This window comes from Stegastes partitus, unplaced genomic scaffold (genome assembly GCF_000690725.1).
Source record: "Stegastes partitus isolate 25-593 unplaced genomic scaffold, Stegastes_partitus-1.0.2 Scaffold605, whole genome shotgun sequence".
In the NCBI taxonomy this organism is placed as follows: Eukaryota; Metazoa; Chordata; class Actinopteri; family Pomacentridae; genus Stegastes; species Stegastes partitus.
In genome coordinates, this window is record NW_007578336.1 from 314868 (window position 1) to 332373 (window position 17506).

At 41.5% G+C, this 17506-nt stretch overlaps 1 protein-coding gene across 1 annotated transcript in view; it reads left to right on the forward strand.

Moving 5' to 3' along the window:
- LOC103362818 (voltage-dependent calcium channel subunit alpha-2/delta-3-like) overlaps positions 1 to 17506 on the forward strand; it is a 121380-nt gene that overhangs the window by 69762 nt on the left and 34112 nt on the right. The window contains exons 11-15 of the mRNA XM_008289313.1: positions 5575 to 5653; positions 9870 to 10003; positions 15534 to 15605; positions 15927 to 16007; positions 16527 to 16601. Of these exons, the coding sequence (XP_008287535.1) occupies positions 5575 to 5653; positions 9870 to 10003; positions 15534 to 15605; positions 15927 to 16007; positions 16527 to 16601 (441 nt within the window). The remainder of the gene's footprint in view (positions 1 to 5574; positions 5654 to 9869; positions 10004 to 15533; positions 15606 to 15926; positions 16008 to 16526; positions 16602 to 17506) is intronic.

Genomic DNA, 17506 nt, shown 5'->3' on the forward strand with positions numbered 1-17506 from the left:
TCGCTATTGAGAGTGCCTGTCGACTGCGGCGCTGTTTGAAGTAGATCAATTTGATGCAATTTCAAAGGGATACTATTACGTTCTCTCTAAAATACATTCATCCGCAGGAAGAGTGAGAAGAGTGATGTTTTACAGGGTTAGGACGTTAATTAATAATTATGTAAAAATTCTTATAACTAGGTTGGAAAAACGGTTACTCGAGAAATTTTATTTTATTTTTTTGCAAAAGAGGGCTGAATGAAACTCAAATGAAAATAAAGCGAGTCTATTACTCATACACCAATGTTTTGCTGTCATGCATCAGAGCATGTTTTTTGCCAAGTAGTATTATTTGACTGAGTTGTTAGAGAAAGTTCTTGACAAGGAGAGGGTATCGAGCGGGCCCAGTGTGGGGGCTTTCCAGAGTGCTTTAAAACAGAGTTAAGTATGGCCCTGTCGTTAAGGACAGAGCTGTCTGTCTGCTGTCCTGCAAGGTAATTGTGGTGCTCTTCTGACAGGCCATGAAATGAAACAGAAGGGGAGAAGAGTTACAGGGAAAGAAAAGGAGCTTTTTCTAAGGTCAGTTTTGTTTTTCAGTAAAAGAAAAGCCTACTGGGTCTTTGCACTTAAAAGGTAGAGGCAGCGGATGTATACATGACACACATGCTGCTTGCATGTAAGCGATTTTCCAGACAAATTTCCATTTCCTCAGGTAAATCCCTACAAACAAATGCTTTTTGTGCATATTAGTATTGGGGGCAGGGCTTTGGGCTTTCGGGACTTGGCGGTTGTTGTTGGCGGAAGAACACATTTTTAGTCAATTTCAACCTTGAGCCTGCTTGAACACACGTTGCCGCGTATTAATAATACGACCGCCTTTTAGTTGTTGTTAATGTTACACCAGCACATTGTGTTTGTGTGTGTGTCTGGTATGGTCTGTATTAAAAAAACAAAACACTCACAGCCCCCCACCGCCCACCACCCCTCCCACCAACTCCTGCCTCAAGGCTGAACAGCAGTGAGCGGAGAGGGGACAAGGCTGCTAGATAGTTCCATTTAGAAGAAGCCCCGCTGATAATAGAAGTCTTCAGTCTCTGTCACTCTCTCCAGTCTCTCTCTCTCTCTCTCTCTCTCTCTCTTCCTCCACTGCTGATTTTTTAATGGCTTCCTTCCAACCAACCTTATAGTTTCACCGCTACATAGCGTCACACTGAGTGTACAGGCAGGCTTTGTGAAAACTGAACGCATATAATTCATTTAATATCTTTATGCGGATGGCATTTATTCTAAAAGAAAGAAAACATATCATAAGGAATTAATTGCTATGAAACGGTGTCTACTGATTAAAAGTCTGAAAAACAACTGAAAACGCGTTACATGATGAGGTTTTCTCTCTGTTGCAGCAGCAATTATTTTCAGAGTGAGACTGTCATGATTTTCAAATGACTGCTTTTTGTAAAAAAAGGTTTTATTAACTGGTTTGCAGTTGTCCTTGTCGCATGACCTCGAAAAACATAATATACATCATAAAAGTCAACACAAAGATGTGAAATGTTGTACTCCCAAAGCCTTTGCTCTTTCATTTTAATTAAAGATTTCTGTGGCGTGATTATGATCCCAATCTTTCCTTTTAGTGAAAACAACAAATAAGAGTACATGACTTAATGAAACAACACATTCACATCTATGCTCGCACCCAACATTTCATACATTCATGCCTACCTGCCACGTACTAGTCAACACACATAAATGTTGACATGGTTCCACACCCACACATGCATGCAAACACTCCTCGCCAATGTAATCTTTTGAAACACTTTGCATGTCATCCTTAATTCAGCAGCTCAGTGTGTGCCCTTATCTTGTACGCCCTGATAAAGGCAGTGATTGATGATGGCGAATTGGGAATCTCACCATCTTTTGAAGTCAAATAAAACAGGAAAGGCTAAAAATATATGGCATTGATTAGAGCAGTGATGGTGGTCTCTCTCTACTCAAAAAAAGCAACCACTTCCTATCTACAGTGGTGCCAGATTCCATCAATCACCTGAGCCTCCTGAGTTGCGAAGTCCCCAGATAGCTGATCTGGTGTTAGATTGTTTGTGTTTGGCACATGGACAACCCTCAGGGACACAAACCTGGGCTGTGCCATCAGTGTATAATGAAAAAATGCTGTTGTTGTTTTTTTTTAAAGCTGGCACAGATGAAAAGCAATTAAAGTTGATCACTGGGTGCAAACACTGAAAATTTTCTTCAGCCTTTTCTGTGCCCATCTCTGACTGAGTCACCTGCCTGCCTTGCACACAAATGCCGTCAAAGGTATTTGTTGATATTGCTCATGGCCAAAAAAGCAGTATATTACATCTAATGAGCCACTGTAGTCATTTGAAGATTCATTTTGAAATGTGCTGTGTGATTCACAGTATTGTTTTCTTCTTTGTTAAAATCCTTTCCTCCATCATATGGTAAAAAGTCTATCTGGGCCACAATGAGTCACATAATTTGCAATTTATAAAGTGGCCTCTGCATCAAACTCGCTGCACAGATCTGTGCTGATTGTGGGGTCTTGCGGTGTTCCCATAGCTACAACTGTGAGCAATCCTGCAGAGGCAAAGTAAAGCCAGACAGCTCTGCCAACTGAAAGATGCTCTGCACTGTCTGGATTTAAAAAGGAGCTACATGTATGTCCCTCAGAGTCAGGAGATTGATATGCTGTCTTCCATACAGCATTACCCATGCCAGCTTGTGCATTGTCTTTGTACACTGCCTATACCTTATCTGTCACCACCATTTGGCAGTGCATCATGAAGCGACGGTGCCCTTCCTTTGCCAACATTGTTTCTGTGGACCCATCAGCAACCAGCTAACCATAACTGTCTTGGGACTACTCTCCACTACCAGAGTCTCTTTGGGCTCAGTCCCACAAGCAAGAGGGACAGTGCATGTGTAGGAGAGCCAGCAGAACGTCCTGTGATACCATAAGGGCTGGATGATAGAGAAAAAGTCTCAGTGTGACTCTTGAATTGTGAGAGGTACTCCCTGAACATTGTCTGCCTCTGCTGTGGGGAGTTTGTAATAGGAATGTACCCCGAGGCCCAAAAACACTGTGCCCTCCAAGACGGCTTCACTCTGCCGAGTCAAAGCCAGATTCGTAGACTATTTAACTCAAGTGGTGTTTCTGCGTGAACAGACCTTTCAGGCAGCACTCTCACCCAAACACTCTAACACACACCTCAGCCTGCTCTCATAAAATCACCCTGAAAAATACCTCATTGATGTTCAGATAAAAAAAAAGAAAGAAAGAAAAAAGAAAATGATTAGAAGTTAGCAATCCCTGAATCTTTGCCAAGGCTGATTAGAGTTGGGCCTGTAATCATTTAGAAGTGGTGGGTCACTAGCTTTTAGTAATGGTAGAACAAAAGCAGACTTTGAGATAAGAGATTTCATTAGAGGCGAGCAGTAGATGAGAAAGATGTGTTTGTGAAGGAGAAATAAAATCAGCTGCTAACTCCAGAAATTGTGGCACAAGGTTATCGGAGTCTTCACATTCGCTAATGCCTGAAAGTTTGAAAGCCTCGCATATCATAAAATAGAATAAAATAAAAGGCTTGCTAACAGTTGATAAAAAACAAACAAACAACAATAAAAAACTTTGTCAGCCTGACTTAGAACATTATTTCATGGTGTTTCTTTTTCTTATTATGTGTATTAAGTAAATAAGAAAAAAAATATATTTAAAAAAAATGCATTTTCATACCATGTTAGAGGCTTTTACATTGATTTACTTTCTCCGTCTACATTTAAAATGAGCCTTACCTTAAAACACTGTGCTCCACAAAATATACTTGCTAAGCATCAGTGCTTTTTACATTAAAAAAATGCAGTAGCGGCTATGTTGTTATTATAGTATGCATTTGCATCTTTTCTGTGGAAAACCGGATTATCTGATCGTAACTCAGATGGAATAATAATCAGCCCCAGTAGACAGTGCCTGTATACAAACAAAATCCATTTTAGAAATTATTACTATGCACCATTTTTATGGGGTTTTGGATTCAGGTTAATCTGACATTGAAACTCAAGCTGTGTATTGCATGTGACTGAAAACCTCAGAACTGTTAGCTTTGCTGGTTTGTACACATGTCGCCCCACAGAAGTACTTTAACATCGGTGTAAAAGTTTACATAGGAGTACTGAATAAATTATTGAGTTGACTGCTAAATACATAATGTGGGAGCATGAACAAATGTATTTTTCATACATAAAAAGATGACATGTCATTAGTTCGTCTTGTATCTATTAGTGCATTAACACCTGCAGATGTTCAATATGTTTGTATATTTTGTATTTTTTGTGTGCATTTGTATTTTTTTCCTGCCATGTTAAAAATTGTGCACTCAAGTATGTTAAAGATTGCATGTCATGGCAAGAGCCAGTTTTAATCTCTGCTGTACTTAGCTCAGCTATAAAACTCTTCTATATTTAATAACCAGCTCGCTATAGTTTGGCTCCCAGAGAAGGAAACCACATTTCACCACAAATAGAAAGTCCCGCTGTGACACCTATTTCCGATAACTCTACATGGAGCTGTTATGATCGTATCAGCTGTGTTGTGTTTTCTTGTCTCTCAGGCAGTGTGATTCAAATGGTTAAGGTTCGTATGAATAGAGGATGATTCTGGTGAAGATAGTAATGGCTGCTTAAAAATGACATTCTGACAAATTGACTTCTTCTCAATGAAATGCATTACGCTTGACAATAGACCAGTAATATCCAGAGTAAAACTGTCTTGAGATTGTCGATGACACACAATGAAATAAAGATCATTTAATTCAGAGATACTTTTTTTTTTAAGTGCACACATTTTGCAGTTTCTACTGAGCGCATTCATCCAGAATAAAATGCATGTGCGAGACGTACACATAACCACATCTACACATGTGTGTGTGATGTCCATACACCAACACACACCCAAACACAAACAGACACATGCTGTCAGGGTGAAGGGAGGCAGTGAAAAATGCAGGCATGGCAGCTATGGCAGCTGTGCCCCCAGAGGCTTGCATCTGGTCCAATCTGGCAACGACACTCTTCACACACACTCGTGCGCCACACACATGCACCTGCCAACCACACCTGCTGCTGGAGCCAACTGAGCACTGCTGGGCAGAAATGGGCTTGGCAGAGGAGAGTTTCGAAGATTCTCTGGATTGAGCACGTAAAGCTTGTGTTATCAACTCCAAATATTGACTTCATGGCTTTGCATTTAAATCCAGTTGCAGATTCTTGATACTCTTATCTTATTTCAGTGCTTGTATCTGTTCATCCTTAATTGTTTAGTTTGTTGAGTTGATTAAAAAATATATATATATTTGAATTATTTAAACTTTAAATGAAATCCGAAGCAAAATTTTTCAATTTCATCAGCCCATAATCGACTCGATTAAGTAAGGCGAAAGGACTTGCTAATCACTGCTAGATAAAGACTGAGCCTTTTGCCAGGCTTTGATAGTGTTATTTTCTATATGGTGGTGTAGTGGCCCCTCAAAATGCGATTAAAATGACTGACAGAAGCTATCTGCTTTCTTCCCGCAGGTCCGCATATTCCCTTACCTGATTGGTCGAGAGTCAGCCTTTGCAGATAATCTGAAATGGATGGCATGTGCTAACAAAGGTGGGATCTTACAACACATGGACTGCTCTACTTTTTTTTTTTTTTCCTGCTTATAATCTGTTTTTGCGGAGGAAAGTTGCTGCATGTTGCTGTCAGCCGGGGGAAAATTAATACATTATGGAGCTCAGGATTTGTTTGGGGTGTTTGGCACATGTGTCTGTCAGTGCTCATCAGTATTAGCATGTGTATGTGACAGCAGGCAGCTGGTTCCAGTTGCACAGACCAGATATGTCACATTACTTCATCTTCCTCTAAGCCTGAAGTCCAAACTACCAACGCCGATACATGACTTTCGAGCTGCTTTGTGTGTGGTCATGGTTGTCTCAGAGCGTTGAGCACTTTCCTTTAGGTTCTAAATTTAGCTGGGAGGTGGGTGACAGAGACAGTCTGGCTCCATTTCCTCCGGCTGCAGTAGATAAGACAGGCAAGCCACAGGTCACACAAAGGGTGGGCGTGTGTTTTTAGCTACTTGTGTGTGTGGGTGTGTGTATGTATGTGTGAAAATACAAGACAAGGGCATCCGCAGTGTTGCTCGAACGTGATATTAGAGAACCCATCCAGTCAGTTTGAGAGTGTTAGTGGTGATGATGAGACCAGTGTGTGCATTTGTGCATGCAAGCATCTGTGTATGTGGTCTCGTTCTTCTATCCCTGTGGGGACTTTGACCTGAATTCACACCAACCCACAGGGACACATGTCTCATGGGGAGACAAATTGAGGTCCCTACGGATAGAGCCTGCTTTCTGAGAGTGGAGACTTGGTTTTATGTTTGGGGTTAAGGTTATTCATTCACTGTCGTTGGTTAAGGCGATGGCAAAGGTGCTATGAAATGTATTATATCTATGAGTGTGTCAAGACCACATGTGTCATCCTACATGTATGTGTGTGGACCAGATGATGATTCAGCCTTGTGACAGTGACATCCTCTCAAGCCTGCAAAAGCTGCATAGAACAGTTTTCTCTTTGCTCTCTAGGTATTTATTACTTCTTTCAGAATTTTGTTTTTATTTCTTTGCTATTTTACATTAAATAGTGTTGCAAGTGAAGTTGAGTGTGTCACCTTGCCTGCCCTGGCATCTGTGACAAAACCTCACCCTATAGGCTTTGATTGGAGCAAAGAATATTGTTTAGATTCTGCAAAGGCTGTCAAAAGCTTTTAGATTTTTGGAGATACAGTTACCTCTAAGGCTTCTCTGTGCTAACTACCAACAGGCCATACACACAAGGTATGAATTTGATCAACATGCAAAGGGAAGTGGTTCCCTGTTTACTTTGGAGATTAGTTCTGGGAGCTAGTTTTTGGCACCCGGCAGTAGAATGCACTAAGGTGGATGGGCATTTGCTGGGTTGGTGCCTCTGATTGGTCCAATTCTGTTGCCATATCTCAGCTACAACAATACAATAACGTAGCAGCCACCATCATTTCATTTCTTTGTTTACATCAACAAAGAATAGAATATTTAAAATCACATTTTTGGCATAAAAATCTATCTATAGATAGATAGATAGATAGATAGATAGATAGATAGATAGATAGATAGATAGATAGATAGATAGATAGATAGATAGATAGATAGATAGATAGTTGAAGAAACTGCACATAGAAAGAATAATTGGACAATTGGAGTTGTCAGTTAAAGTACTTCTTTAATTAAGGGTGAATTATTTTGTATAGCTATTGATTCGTTTTTCTTCCTGTTGTTGGAAGTATTGATTGCTAAGTAACTGTAAGTGCAGAGCATCTTTCTTTTTTTTTTTCTTTTCTTTTTTTTAACGTTTTGATTAAGGAGAAGGTAAAGTAAGTTTTTCCTCTCCTGGGGGTGTGTAAATAGTACTGTGTCTTGATTGTGAATCGCTTCTGCTTCTGTTTATTATCTAGAGTTGCGCATTACCAAGAGCAAAACATGAAAAAATTAAATTAAATTAAACTATGACAGATTTTCCATGTGGTCTCAGATTCTTGGGACCTCACCCAGAGGACAATTTTGCTGCTCACAATAGTCTTTTATTTGTCTCCTCGTAAATAAATCATCTCTGTATGTGGATGATGATTTCTGAATTCTGACCTTTTTTATCCTAATCAAGTTTTCTTTTGGATCTTACTGTTACCCCCAAAGTTGATTTTTTTTTCCAGACAGATAAAGATGAGTGCAGTGAGAGAGAGAAAAAGGGGGCATTTCAAGAGCTTAAATTTGGATCAGGCTGAGATGAGAAGAAGGCTGGATTTAAGAAGTTTGAGAAAACGACAAATATAATATGTGGTATGTGTGGATGGATAAAGAAGAGAGTTACTTAGATTTTTTTGAGGGTGCTGTACATCCTATCCTTGCTAGTTTGTAAAACAGAATAAAAAAAAACAAAAACAAGGTAGAGACAACCACTTTTGCCTAGAAGTTCTCATATGATGCAAGTTATGGGAAGCTTTCATTTACGGGTCATTAAGCTCCTGTTGTAGAAAAGCTCCTTAACTTTCCACCATCGCTCCTCTTGTTCCTTTAGTGTTTTCTCGACGCTGTAGCTCGGCCAACTCGACACAGTTCCTCTTCTCATTTTAACAACTGTATGCTGAGCTTAGTTGGTTTCAGTTCATTTAGGTTGACAAATCCTCTGTGCTCCTTTCTCTGGCATCTTCCCTCATTTAGCGCTTGTGAAGGATTGCTAAGGTCAGCCAGTACTTACTTGACTTTGTAGACTCGATGTATGAAATAAACCACAGACTTTTATCTGTCATGTCAGCACTGGAGATGGGCCACAGAGCTTTCAAATCCAAGTGCACACATACAAGTTATTTTTACAAAAACCATGTATTGTGGTGTGTGTGGGGTTTCCTGCATGGTTTTGCAGTATAGCATAGCTTTGCCTCACCATCGTGACACATTTTTCACTTCCACCTCATCCATTATTTTCATGGATCAGGACACCTTGTTGTGTATTTTTTGCTTACACCTGACCCAAACCAAGGTCCTTTAAAAATAAATGAATGCACCTCATCCTGACCGGAGCTGTGCCGTGGCTTGTCGTGTATGTACAACAGGTGTACCATGTCACCGACTGCAGGGAGCGTTCATTTTTCTTTCCCCCTCAGCCCATCTCAGTGGCCCCAGTGGCTCAGCCCGAAGGACGCCCTCAGCCCTCCAGAGGGAGCAGTCATTCTTGACTCACCACCGTGATGAACGATGCAGTTAGACCGAGACAGCTTGCTTTGTGTGTAATGCGAGTTTGTATGTGTGTGCTCTCTTTGTACTCTCTAGTGAAATAATAGCCAAATCCAAATGTCTCCTGAGGATGAAAAGAAGGAATCTGTCAAGGTTCACTTCCAGGTCAAGTTCAGAGTCAAGCGCATTCTTGTTGCTGTAGCTATTGCAGTAATCCTGTGGTTTTCATGCTTTTTATGTTAATGCTTGATATAAGATGTTAGCCTTCTGATTAGATTTTTAGTTGCTGGGGTCATAGATTTAATTTGAGATAATCTGTAATAGTTTGTTAATATTTATTTGGGAGTAACGCATAGCATCCATCATGTATCTGTGTATTGTGTCTAGACTGTGCTTCTTTTCTCCCTGTGGTGTAAAGGTTGTTGATGGGAACGATGACCCCAAAATCTATTTCCTCCAGCTATGATTTTCTACTTGACTGCCTCACGGTGATGGAGGCAGTTTGCTGTTTTTACAGATGGGTGGAAATGTGGTGGTCTCTCTCCTTTTATTCACTGTGTCACTTTTTGTCCTCTGTCTTTGTCTTTCTGCTGTCCTGATTCTCTCTCTCTCTCTTCCTCTCCCGCTTTTTCTGTCCCCCCCTGCTGAGATAACTGTATATTTCCTCCTCCACATGCACATTAGCATCATAATGGCCGCATTACCATCGCTGGAAATGGCATCACATTTGGCTTAACTCAGATAGTTTTTACATTACATTTACATTCCACTTACCCATTCACAAACCCATGCTGGTTTGCTCTTCACTCGAGCATTATTGCAGGGGATTTTTTAGCCATTACTCATATAGGGATCCATCTGCTTCATCAAGAAAATATCTGCTGTCTTTTATTCTGTATTCCACATGTAGCTTCTCTGCTTCGGTACCAAGATAAGTAAAATAAAAGCATGGGAGCAGTATAGTTAGTTAGGAATCTGAACCTGTTCACACACTTTAGATGATTAATCTACTTCAATTTAAGAATAATCTTTTCTTTGTTGCTGCTCTCTTTGCCAATCAGGCTACTTCACTCAGATTTCCACACTGGCAGACGTGCAAGAGAACGTGATGGAGTATCTCCATGTGCTGAGTCGTCCCAAGGTGATCGACCGGGAACACGACACAGTGTGGACGGAGGCGTACATCGACAGCACTGTGAGTTGACCAAACCGTCCCATGGTACTGGACTCAGGACACACACACACTCACTCGGTTGTGCACACACTGGATCTGGAAGATTCTGTGATGGACTGAGAGATTTGAAACTTAATCCGCAATGCATTTTGTTTAAGATTTTGTTCAATGAAGTAAATTTGCATTTTCAGGATGGGGGAATTATATAATCCAAATGAGAAGTAGTGGCGGTACAACAGAAGCAGTGGGACGACGATGTGCTTTGCCTTTGTATGTCTGACTGTGAAAGTGTGCGTGTGTATGTGTAGCAGATGGAACCATTAAGTAAATGAGCCTCCTGTGTGTGTTTGGGAGTTTTGTAGCTCGAGTAGAACATTGGTGAGTTAGTCTGCGAACACCCAACCTCATACCGCATCCCAGCATGCACAGACACACACATTATACAATGCTAATGAATAATGGCGCACATTTATTTTTGTAATAATATTCCTCAACAGAACTACGCAGATGCTCTAATCCCCAGAACATGATTTCAAGTTGAGTGACATAGACATCATCATCTCTAAAACACCCCAAAGGATAATAACTGACCTGCAGGAGAGAATCCTCTGCAATATATAATCTACGCACAAACGTACTGTGGTATTAATGCTTCCACTACGGTTCTTTTTTTGTTCAACTTATTTTGTTTGGCCATGAAATGAAAATAGCAGCCATTTGTTTTTTATAGTTTCTTTTTACATCCAGAGAGCGTGAGCTGCGATAATGTAAAGAAGCAGAGGTAACTGCCCTTTACCAGGAAAACCCACAGGCTATCAACACAACATGAAAATGGGCTGTTTCTTTCTACAATCCTCTTCATTTCCCTCGTGTTTTACCCTTTTATGTCTTTCTCTGCTTACTTCTTTCTCTTTGTCCTCATTATCCATGTCTATTTATCATAGTTAGTGCATACACTCAACCCTGACCTAGAACTAATGGCTAAAGTGTTGCGTCCTCTGCTGTGACCCTCTTGGCCATAAAACTCTCCTCTCTTGACACAGTCACTGTTTTTTAAGTTGCAGTCAAAGTCAATGTCAGTGAATTTTATACACCCACTGGCACTCTGTTCAGTGAAAATGCACTGAAAGGCTTTCTGACACATATTCGCAAATGTATTGACCCTTTCTCTCCTCCTCCTCCTCCTCCTCCTCTCCTCCTTAATCTACTCTCCTTAGCTCCCCCAAGCGCAAAAGGTAAAAACTGCTGGTTTGAGGCCATCGTTGTATTGTGCTGTGTTGAGGCCTGCTGTGTGTCCATGTGCCTTTTGTGTGCATGTGCATTCTGGTCTCTGATATCTGTGAGATGAGGCATTATTTGGGTGAACTAACCACCATACCGGCCCGTGGCATTTTCTTGTGTGTCAGTGTCATATGTTGTGCGTCAACCCCCCTGATTCAAGCCATACTTCACGGTTGTTGTTGGTTCAGTTGATCGCTCTCCTCTGCACGTCTGATTTAATATACGCACATGTCTTTACGCACACTCACGCTCATTCATCAGTGGTGATGCTGCGTTAGCCGTGCTTTGCCAGTATCTCCGGAGCTGGCAGTGTGATTATGTGTGTAAATGTGAGGCTACATTTTGCTCTTTGGCCTGTGTGATTTTGGTGTGAAAACAAGATTGCCTGTGTTATTTGTTTTGGTAGAATTCTCCAGAATAAGCTGTTTTGTCATCTTCTGGGTGAAAATCCAATAGTCCATAATGACTGGCGGGATGATCTGTTCTGATGCCTTTTTATCGTTTTCAGTGCTTTATTTTTCTGTGATTTACGAATCATATGTGGGTTGAGATAAGCAGCTCTATAATCATAACAGTGATGGTGGCAGAACAAAAGAGCGCTCTGCCTCCCCATCAGCATGAGCTGGGTACAGAGCAGCCGCATTAGACAGCTGGCAGGCCATATGTCTGACATAGTACTGTTGGTGTGATAGACCCATGCTGATTGACATCGAAACAACTCAGCAGAAAACTAAAATAGATAACATATTTTCAGACATGATAATTGGGATTAGCAAGGAATCTTTGCTGCTTTTTTTTTTTTGCATGCAATCATCCCAGCACTGCTCTGGCCTGGGTGTTCTGAACAGGCACATACACAACAGTCCCCTGAAAGTAAAGCAGACAGTGACAGGAAGACACACACACACCCTGCACAGTGATAGTGTCTGATAAGAAGTTAGCAAACCCCTGGGATTGGCTCTGTGTTCGAAAAGTGATGAGCATTTGGGATTTGTGTTCAGGGGCTGATGCGTATTATCTTTCCAGATGTACGTTCGCGCTATCTTTTTCCTGTCCTCCGTATCCCTCTCACTGCAATCCAATAATCTTTCTTTTCAAGCTTATCTCCCTTTTCTTTTTTTTTGTGGCTCACTTTGCTTCTCCCTCTCCAGGTCTTTCCCTCCACCTGTGCTCTCCTCTTCTGTTACCTTCCCTCTCCCTCTTATCCTTCGTCTCACCAGCTTCATCCATCATTCTCTGGCTCATTTGACTTTGTTTCCCACTCTGCCGGATGAACTGACACTGGAGCTCAGGGATGATGCGAGGGAGGTGGGAGGGGGTGAGAGGAATGTGGCGAGGGGTGAGGAGTGTGTAATGTGAGGACAAGTGTAGGGAGTGTTAAAGTGAGAATGTAGGAGATTTGAAGAAAAAAAAATTCTGCAAACGTTGGGAAGGATGGGATGGCTGTGGGGTTGAGAGAAGAGGTTTTTTTTTTTGCACAGAAGTTCAAAGAACAAGATTGATACTTGATTAAGCATGAAGACAGACAAATGGGAGAGCTGGGAGCAGTTGATTACCTTTTGATGATGAATTAAAGAAGTGAGCTGTTCAAAATGTCATGACGAATGAATATAAACTCTGCTATTTCAAAGCAAAAGTGTTAATATTGATTGAGGTAAGTGAGAGCTTTCTTAGATAATTCCAAAACACCTGTGCAGTAAAAATGTTTGCTGGATCCGTGCCAGCTCTGGTCCCCATAGGCTCTGTTTTAGTTTTTCCATTGGAGCCTACCGAGGACGGGCGGTTTGGCTCGAGTGCTTACACTCACCAACATCATTAAACCTGGTCTCCAAGGAAACAAGGGTCACCTCGTCTACCAGCACACAATTTGTCACCGCAACCTAGATTATGAGGTGTTCTATGAAACACCAAACACAGGCCAGGGGTGTGGATCTGAGCCCTCTGAAGGCTGTAAGCGTGTTGGTATTTGTGTCAGTGAGGTGTCAACTGTGTTAAAGCCCAGTAGTATTCTTTTCCATTCTCTGACCCACAGCAGGGGAAAGTACTTACACAGCTCATTTACTCCAACTGATACAGACAAAACCATAGTGGCAGTGATGATGCAAATGTGGACCAAATGTTTGTAGAGTTCTGACCTTGCGTTAGAGGTTGTGTGTTAGGTATGACAAATTCCAGATACAGTGCACTCCCTTTGGGACTCAGGGGCATGGCCATGTTGGAGGATGCTGACTCAGGGCTCAAGAAAAGTCATCCTCCCTTTCCTGGGTTTGGGAAATGCAGCACAGTTCATAGATCTTTTATCCCCTTGGTGGGGTAAGCGAGGATCATCTGTAGCCGTGATGGTGGTTTCGAAGCCAACAGATGCTGGCCACCTTTTTTTCCATGAAGCTCTTGTTATCTGCTTAATTACAGTATGTCATTTCCCAAAGCAGTTAGGCAGGCCTGATTTCCGCCAATACACACACACACACTGAAAATATAACATCTTAGATTCATCTTCATGTGTGAGTAGTGCGCGTTGATGGGAGTGCTAAATAACAGTTGATGCCATACACCATGCCATACGTCTACAGACCAGTGATATATGATCCAATAGACCCGAGCTTGAAAATAGACTTTGTATTTTTAGATGATTCTCGGCTCGTTTCCCCTGTCTTTTGATCGATCTCATTCTCCAGCAGCAAGGCTGTCCATTGTTGCTGCAGCTGTACTTAGGTGTGCTTTGTTCTCTCTTTGATGTATAATACTGTGCTCTGGATTGCTATTACCAGCTGTCTGCGCTGAGGTCACCAATTCCCCTTTCCCCGGTGTCTGAGGAAGACAGAATGGATACTAACAGTTTCCTGTCATTACCTATTATTACTGCTAGTAAAGAGGGTTGAGCACTGGAGGAAGAAGAATGCACGGGAGGTGTGCGATGCTCAGTTAAGATGTGTGGTTAAATGAGATAGTTCCTAAAGAAAAGATACTATTCTGTATTTAAGTCTGACTAACGTAAAAGTAGATGCTCCTAGTGATTGAATGCAAAATGTGCCGAATGTGTGTTGCCACTGAGAGAAGGAATATCGTCTCCCAGCACAGACAGGAGTCATTGTAAGTAGCTATCGCAGCGGGCAGGAATGACCTCTTGTAACAGTCCTAATTACAGCATAGCTGAGGGACTCTCCTATAGTGGAGACACTCTGTTGTCTGACCAGTAGGTTGTGTAGGGATGTGTGTAGTGTTGTCCATTATGTCGACCAGCCTTCTCTCCACAAACAAACTTTAAGGGCTCCAGAGCAGTCCCAGGCACGGAGCCAACTTCCTCTATCTGTTCGTTCAGTTTCCGAGAGTTGTCTGCCGCCTCGAGAGAGGACTTCAAAGAAAATTGTACAGGCCACACCAGACTAGTAGACGATGTGCAGCATCTTACTGCACACATTGAAGGACTTAGGCTTGCTCAAGAAGTCGTCTGTTCTGTCCATCCCTGTGTACAGTCTTGGTGTTTCATTTCCAGTCCCGTCTATTGTCCAGGTGAATACCCAGGTATCTGTAGTCCTCCAACTCATCCACCTGTCCTACCAGGAGGGAAATAATGTTCAGCTTAGTCCTTGTCCTCCTAAAATCCCCAACTTGTCTCATTACTTGTGTTGACTTGAACATACTCTACATGAGTGACTTTAATTTAGGCAGTTTCAACGTTTCTGGGTGGACAAGGTCACACCATTTTTTATCAAGTACAAAGCCTTCCCCTAGTCTCCTCATAACATTGTCAAGCTTTCATCTCTAATGGATATCATCATCAGATACAGACAGCCACTGGAAAGATAAATATCATAATTATTCCAGCAGTCTTTAGAGAGGGAAGACACCCAGATCCAAACTAGAAGCGCTGCCTTTGGATAAGCTTATTCTGCAAGAGATCAAAGCCAGGCTGTGATTGAACACGTTTTAAGGCAAATAATAAACATGAATAAAACATGTCATGGAAGTTTTATGGGTCCCTCAAGAAGATAATATGACTAGGTCTGCTGCCGAACTCCTAGTTCATCCTTGCTTAAGAAACGGATGCTATGCAGCTTGAAAAATCCCCTCACTGAGTGTGACGAGGCGAGATGTTTCATATAATATGCATGATATCATGCAATGCGCTCTGCAGTTGCATTTTGTTTGTAACTATACCAATATTATTTCATCATTAACGTTCTTCTTTACCCTCCCTCCCTTTCTCTGTCTCTCTCTCTTTTTTTCTTACCCTCTCAACTGCTTCCTTTCACTCTTCATCTCTCAGTTGGACGACGGTCAAGGACCAGTTCTGATGACCACAGTGGCCATGCCAGTGTTCAGTACCAAGAATGAGACTGTAAGTTCATGTAGAGGGCTATAGCAGCACATTCACTGCCACTACCATCATGTTTCTCCAATTTATTCCCTCCAATAAACTTGCAGTTTAATTGAAAAACTATGCAATTACTTATTTCATAACCCACGAGGAATTAGGCTTTTCGAGAAAAGACGCAACTACGAAATAATGACGAATTATGTTGGGACATATTACGAACACTAATTTCAGTTTCATTGGAGTTTGTAAATTAGGATACAATAGAGCATCACTAATTGAATATATATTATGAATTAAAATGTTTATATCATAAACAGATATTTGTAATATGTGTGCTTCCAGAGAAACCGTGGAATCCTTCTCGGGGTGGTTGGGACTGATGTGCCAGTGTCAGAGCTGCTTAAGACTATCCCCAAATACAAGGTACCACATCCAACATTGCTTAGTTGTTCTTGCAAATAACTAGAAATCTTATATGAGACATCCCTCCACATTGACACACCTTGTGCACTCGAAGCCAAACGTGGATCTTTTGAAACACGTGACTGAACTTTGTGAGTGCTTTGTTCATCCATATGCCAAGTTCAACTCCGCAGTGCCGTAGCTGAATGCCAAACACGTTAGCAGTTAAATCTGAGTTTTTTGTTGAAGTGTCACACTTATTCACAGCTCCTTCCTTGAGGCCAATAATGACAGGAAAATTACACACGTTTGGCTGGGTGTGAGGTTTTGACATTTAAAAATGTGTGATTTGTCCAGAAATGGATGAATGACGCCATCCTTTTGTATTGTGTAGTTCTGGAGTTTCACTCCAAAAAAAAAAACAAGATTCTGAAAGTACAAATTACAGAGCTTGATTAGCTCAGGTTTACAATTGGATACTGATTTGTTATCCATCCATTTGGTGTGTCTTTGTGTCTGTTCGTGCGTGTCTCCTTCTAGTTGGGCATTCATGGCTATGCCTTTGCAATTACCAACAACGGCTACATCCTGACCCATCCGGATTTGAGGCCACTTGTGAGTATTACCTCCAGCACCATTCAGATGGTCTGTGAAAAGTTAACCTAGTATGAACCTTATTACAATAACAATCCCTTTTGAGATGCAGAGACCGAAGTTCAAATATATTACGTTTTTTGGTACTGTATAAGCAGATGAGGAATACTAACTCTTGAGTTCATGTCAAGTCAATTACTGATTTTGTTGTTGAGATGGAGATTGACATAGAAAATTGGTGTGTAATTGTGTGGGTGCTCTGTGTGCTTTGCCATATGAGTGTGTTGGCTGCATGGTGGTATGTAGATGAGGAGAGTGTGTTCCAGGCCTCTGCTGTTCTGTGAATAGACAGAGATACAGCTTCTGAATGGCTGTGATTAACTCCATTGTACTCACCCACTCCTGTCACAAGAGGCTGAGGGGAGAGAGTGTACGGAGAGAGAGGGAGGCTGAGGAGAGCAAGAAACCTGCTTAATGTGAGGATAGGTGTAGGGCGACAAAGCGGGATGCAACACAGGGATGAAAATGCAGAGATACTGAGGGCTGAACAGACAAGCAGGAGATGAGAGAACAGACAGTGAGGCAGACAGACAGATGGTTTAAAAGTGGTCTAATTAAAGATGTTAATGAACAGTGTTTAACAACTAATGAGGGGTGGGAGGTTGTCCTCAATGACAGATGAATAGAGAAGGAGATTCAGAACTACACACATATAGTAGACACATTAATTGCAATTGATGAGTCCAATGCTGTGGCCTGTTTCACCTTTTTTTAATGTTCACATCAACACTGGTTGGTGGGCCCACCAGACAGCCAGCTGATGGAAGGACTGAGCAATGGTTTATCCCTACAGCACTGAATCTAAAACACTTCTCATTAATGATAGAAAAACAAACAGCACTCATACATAAATTGGTAAAATCTTA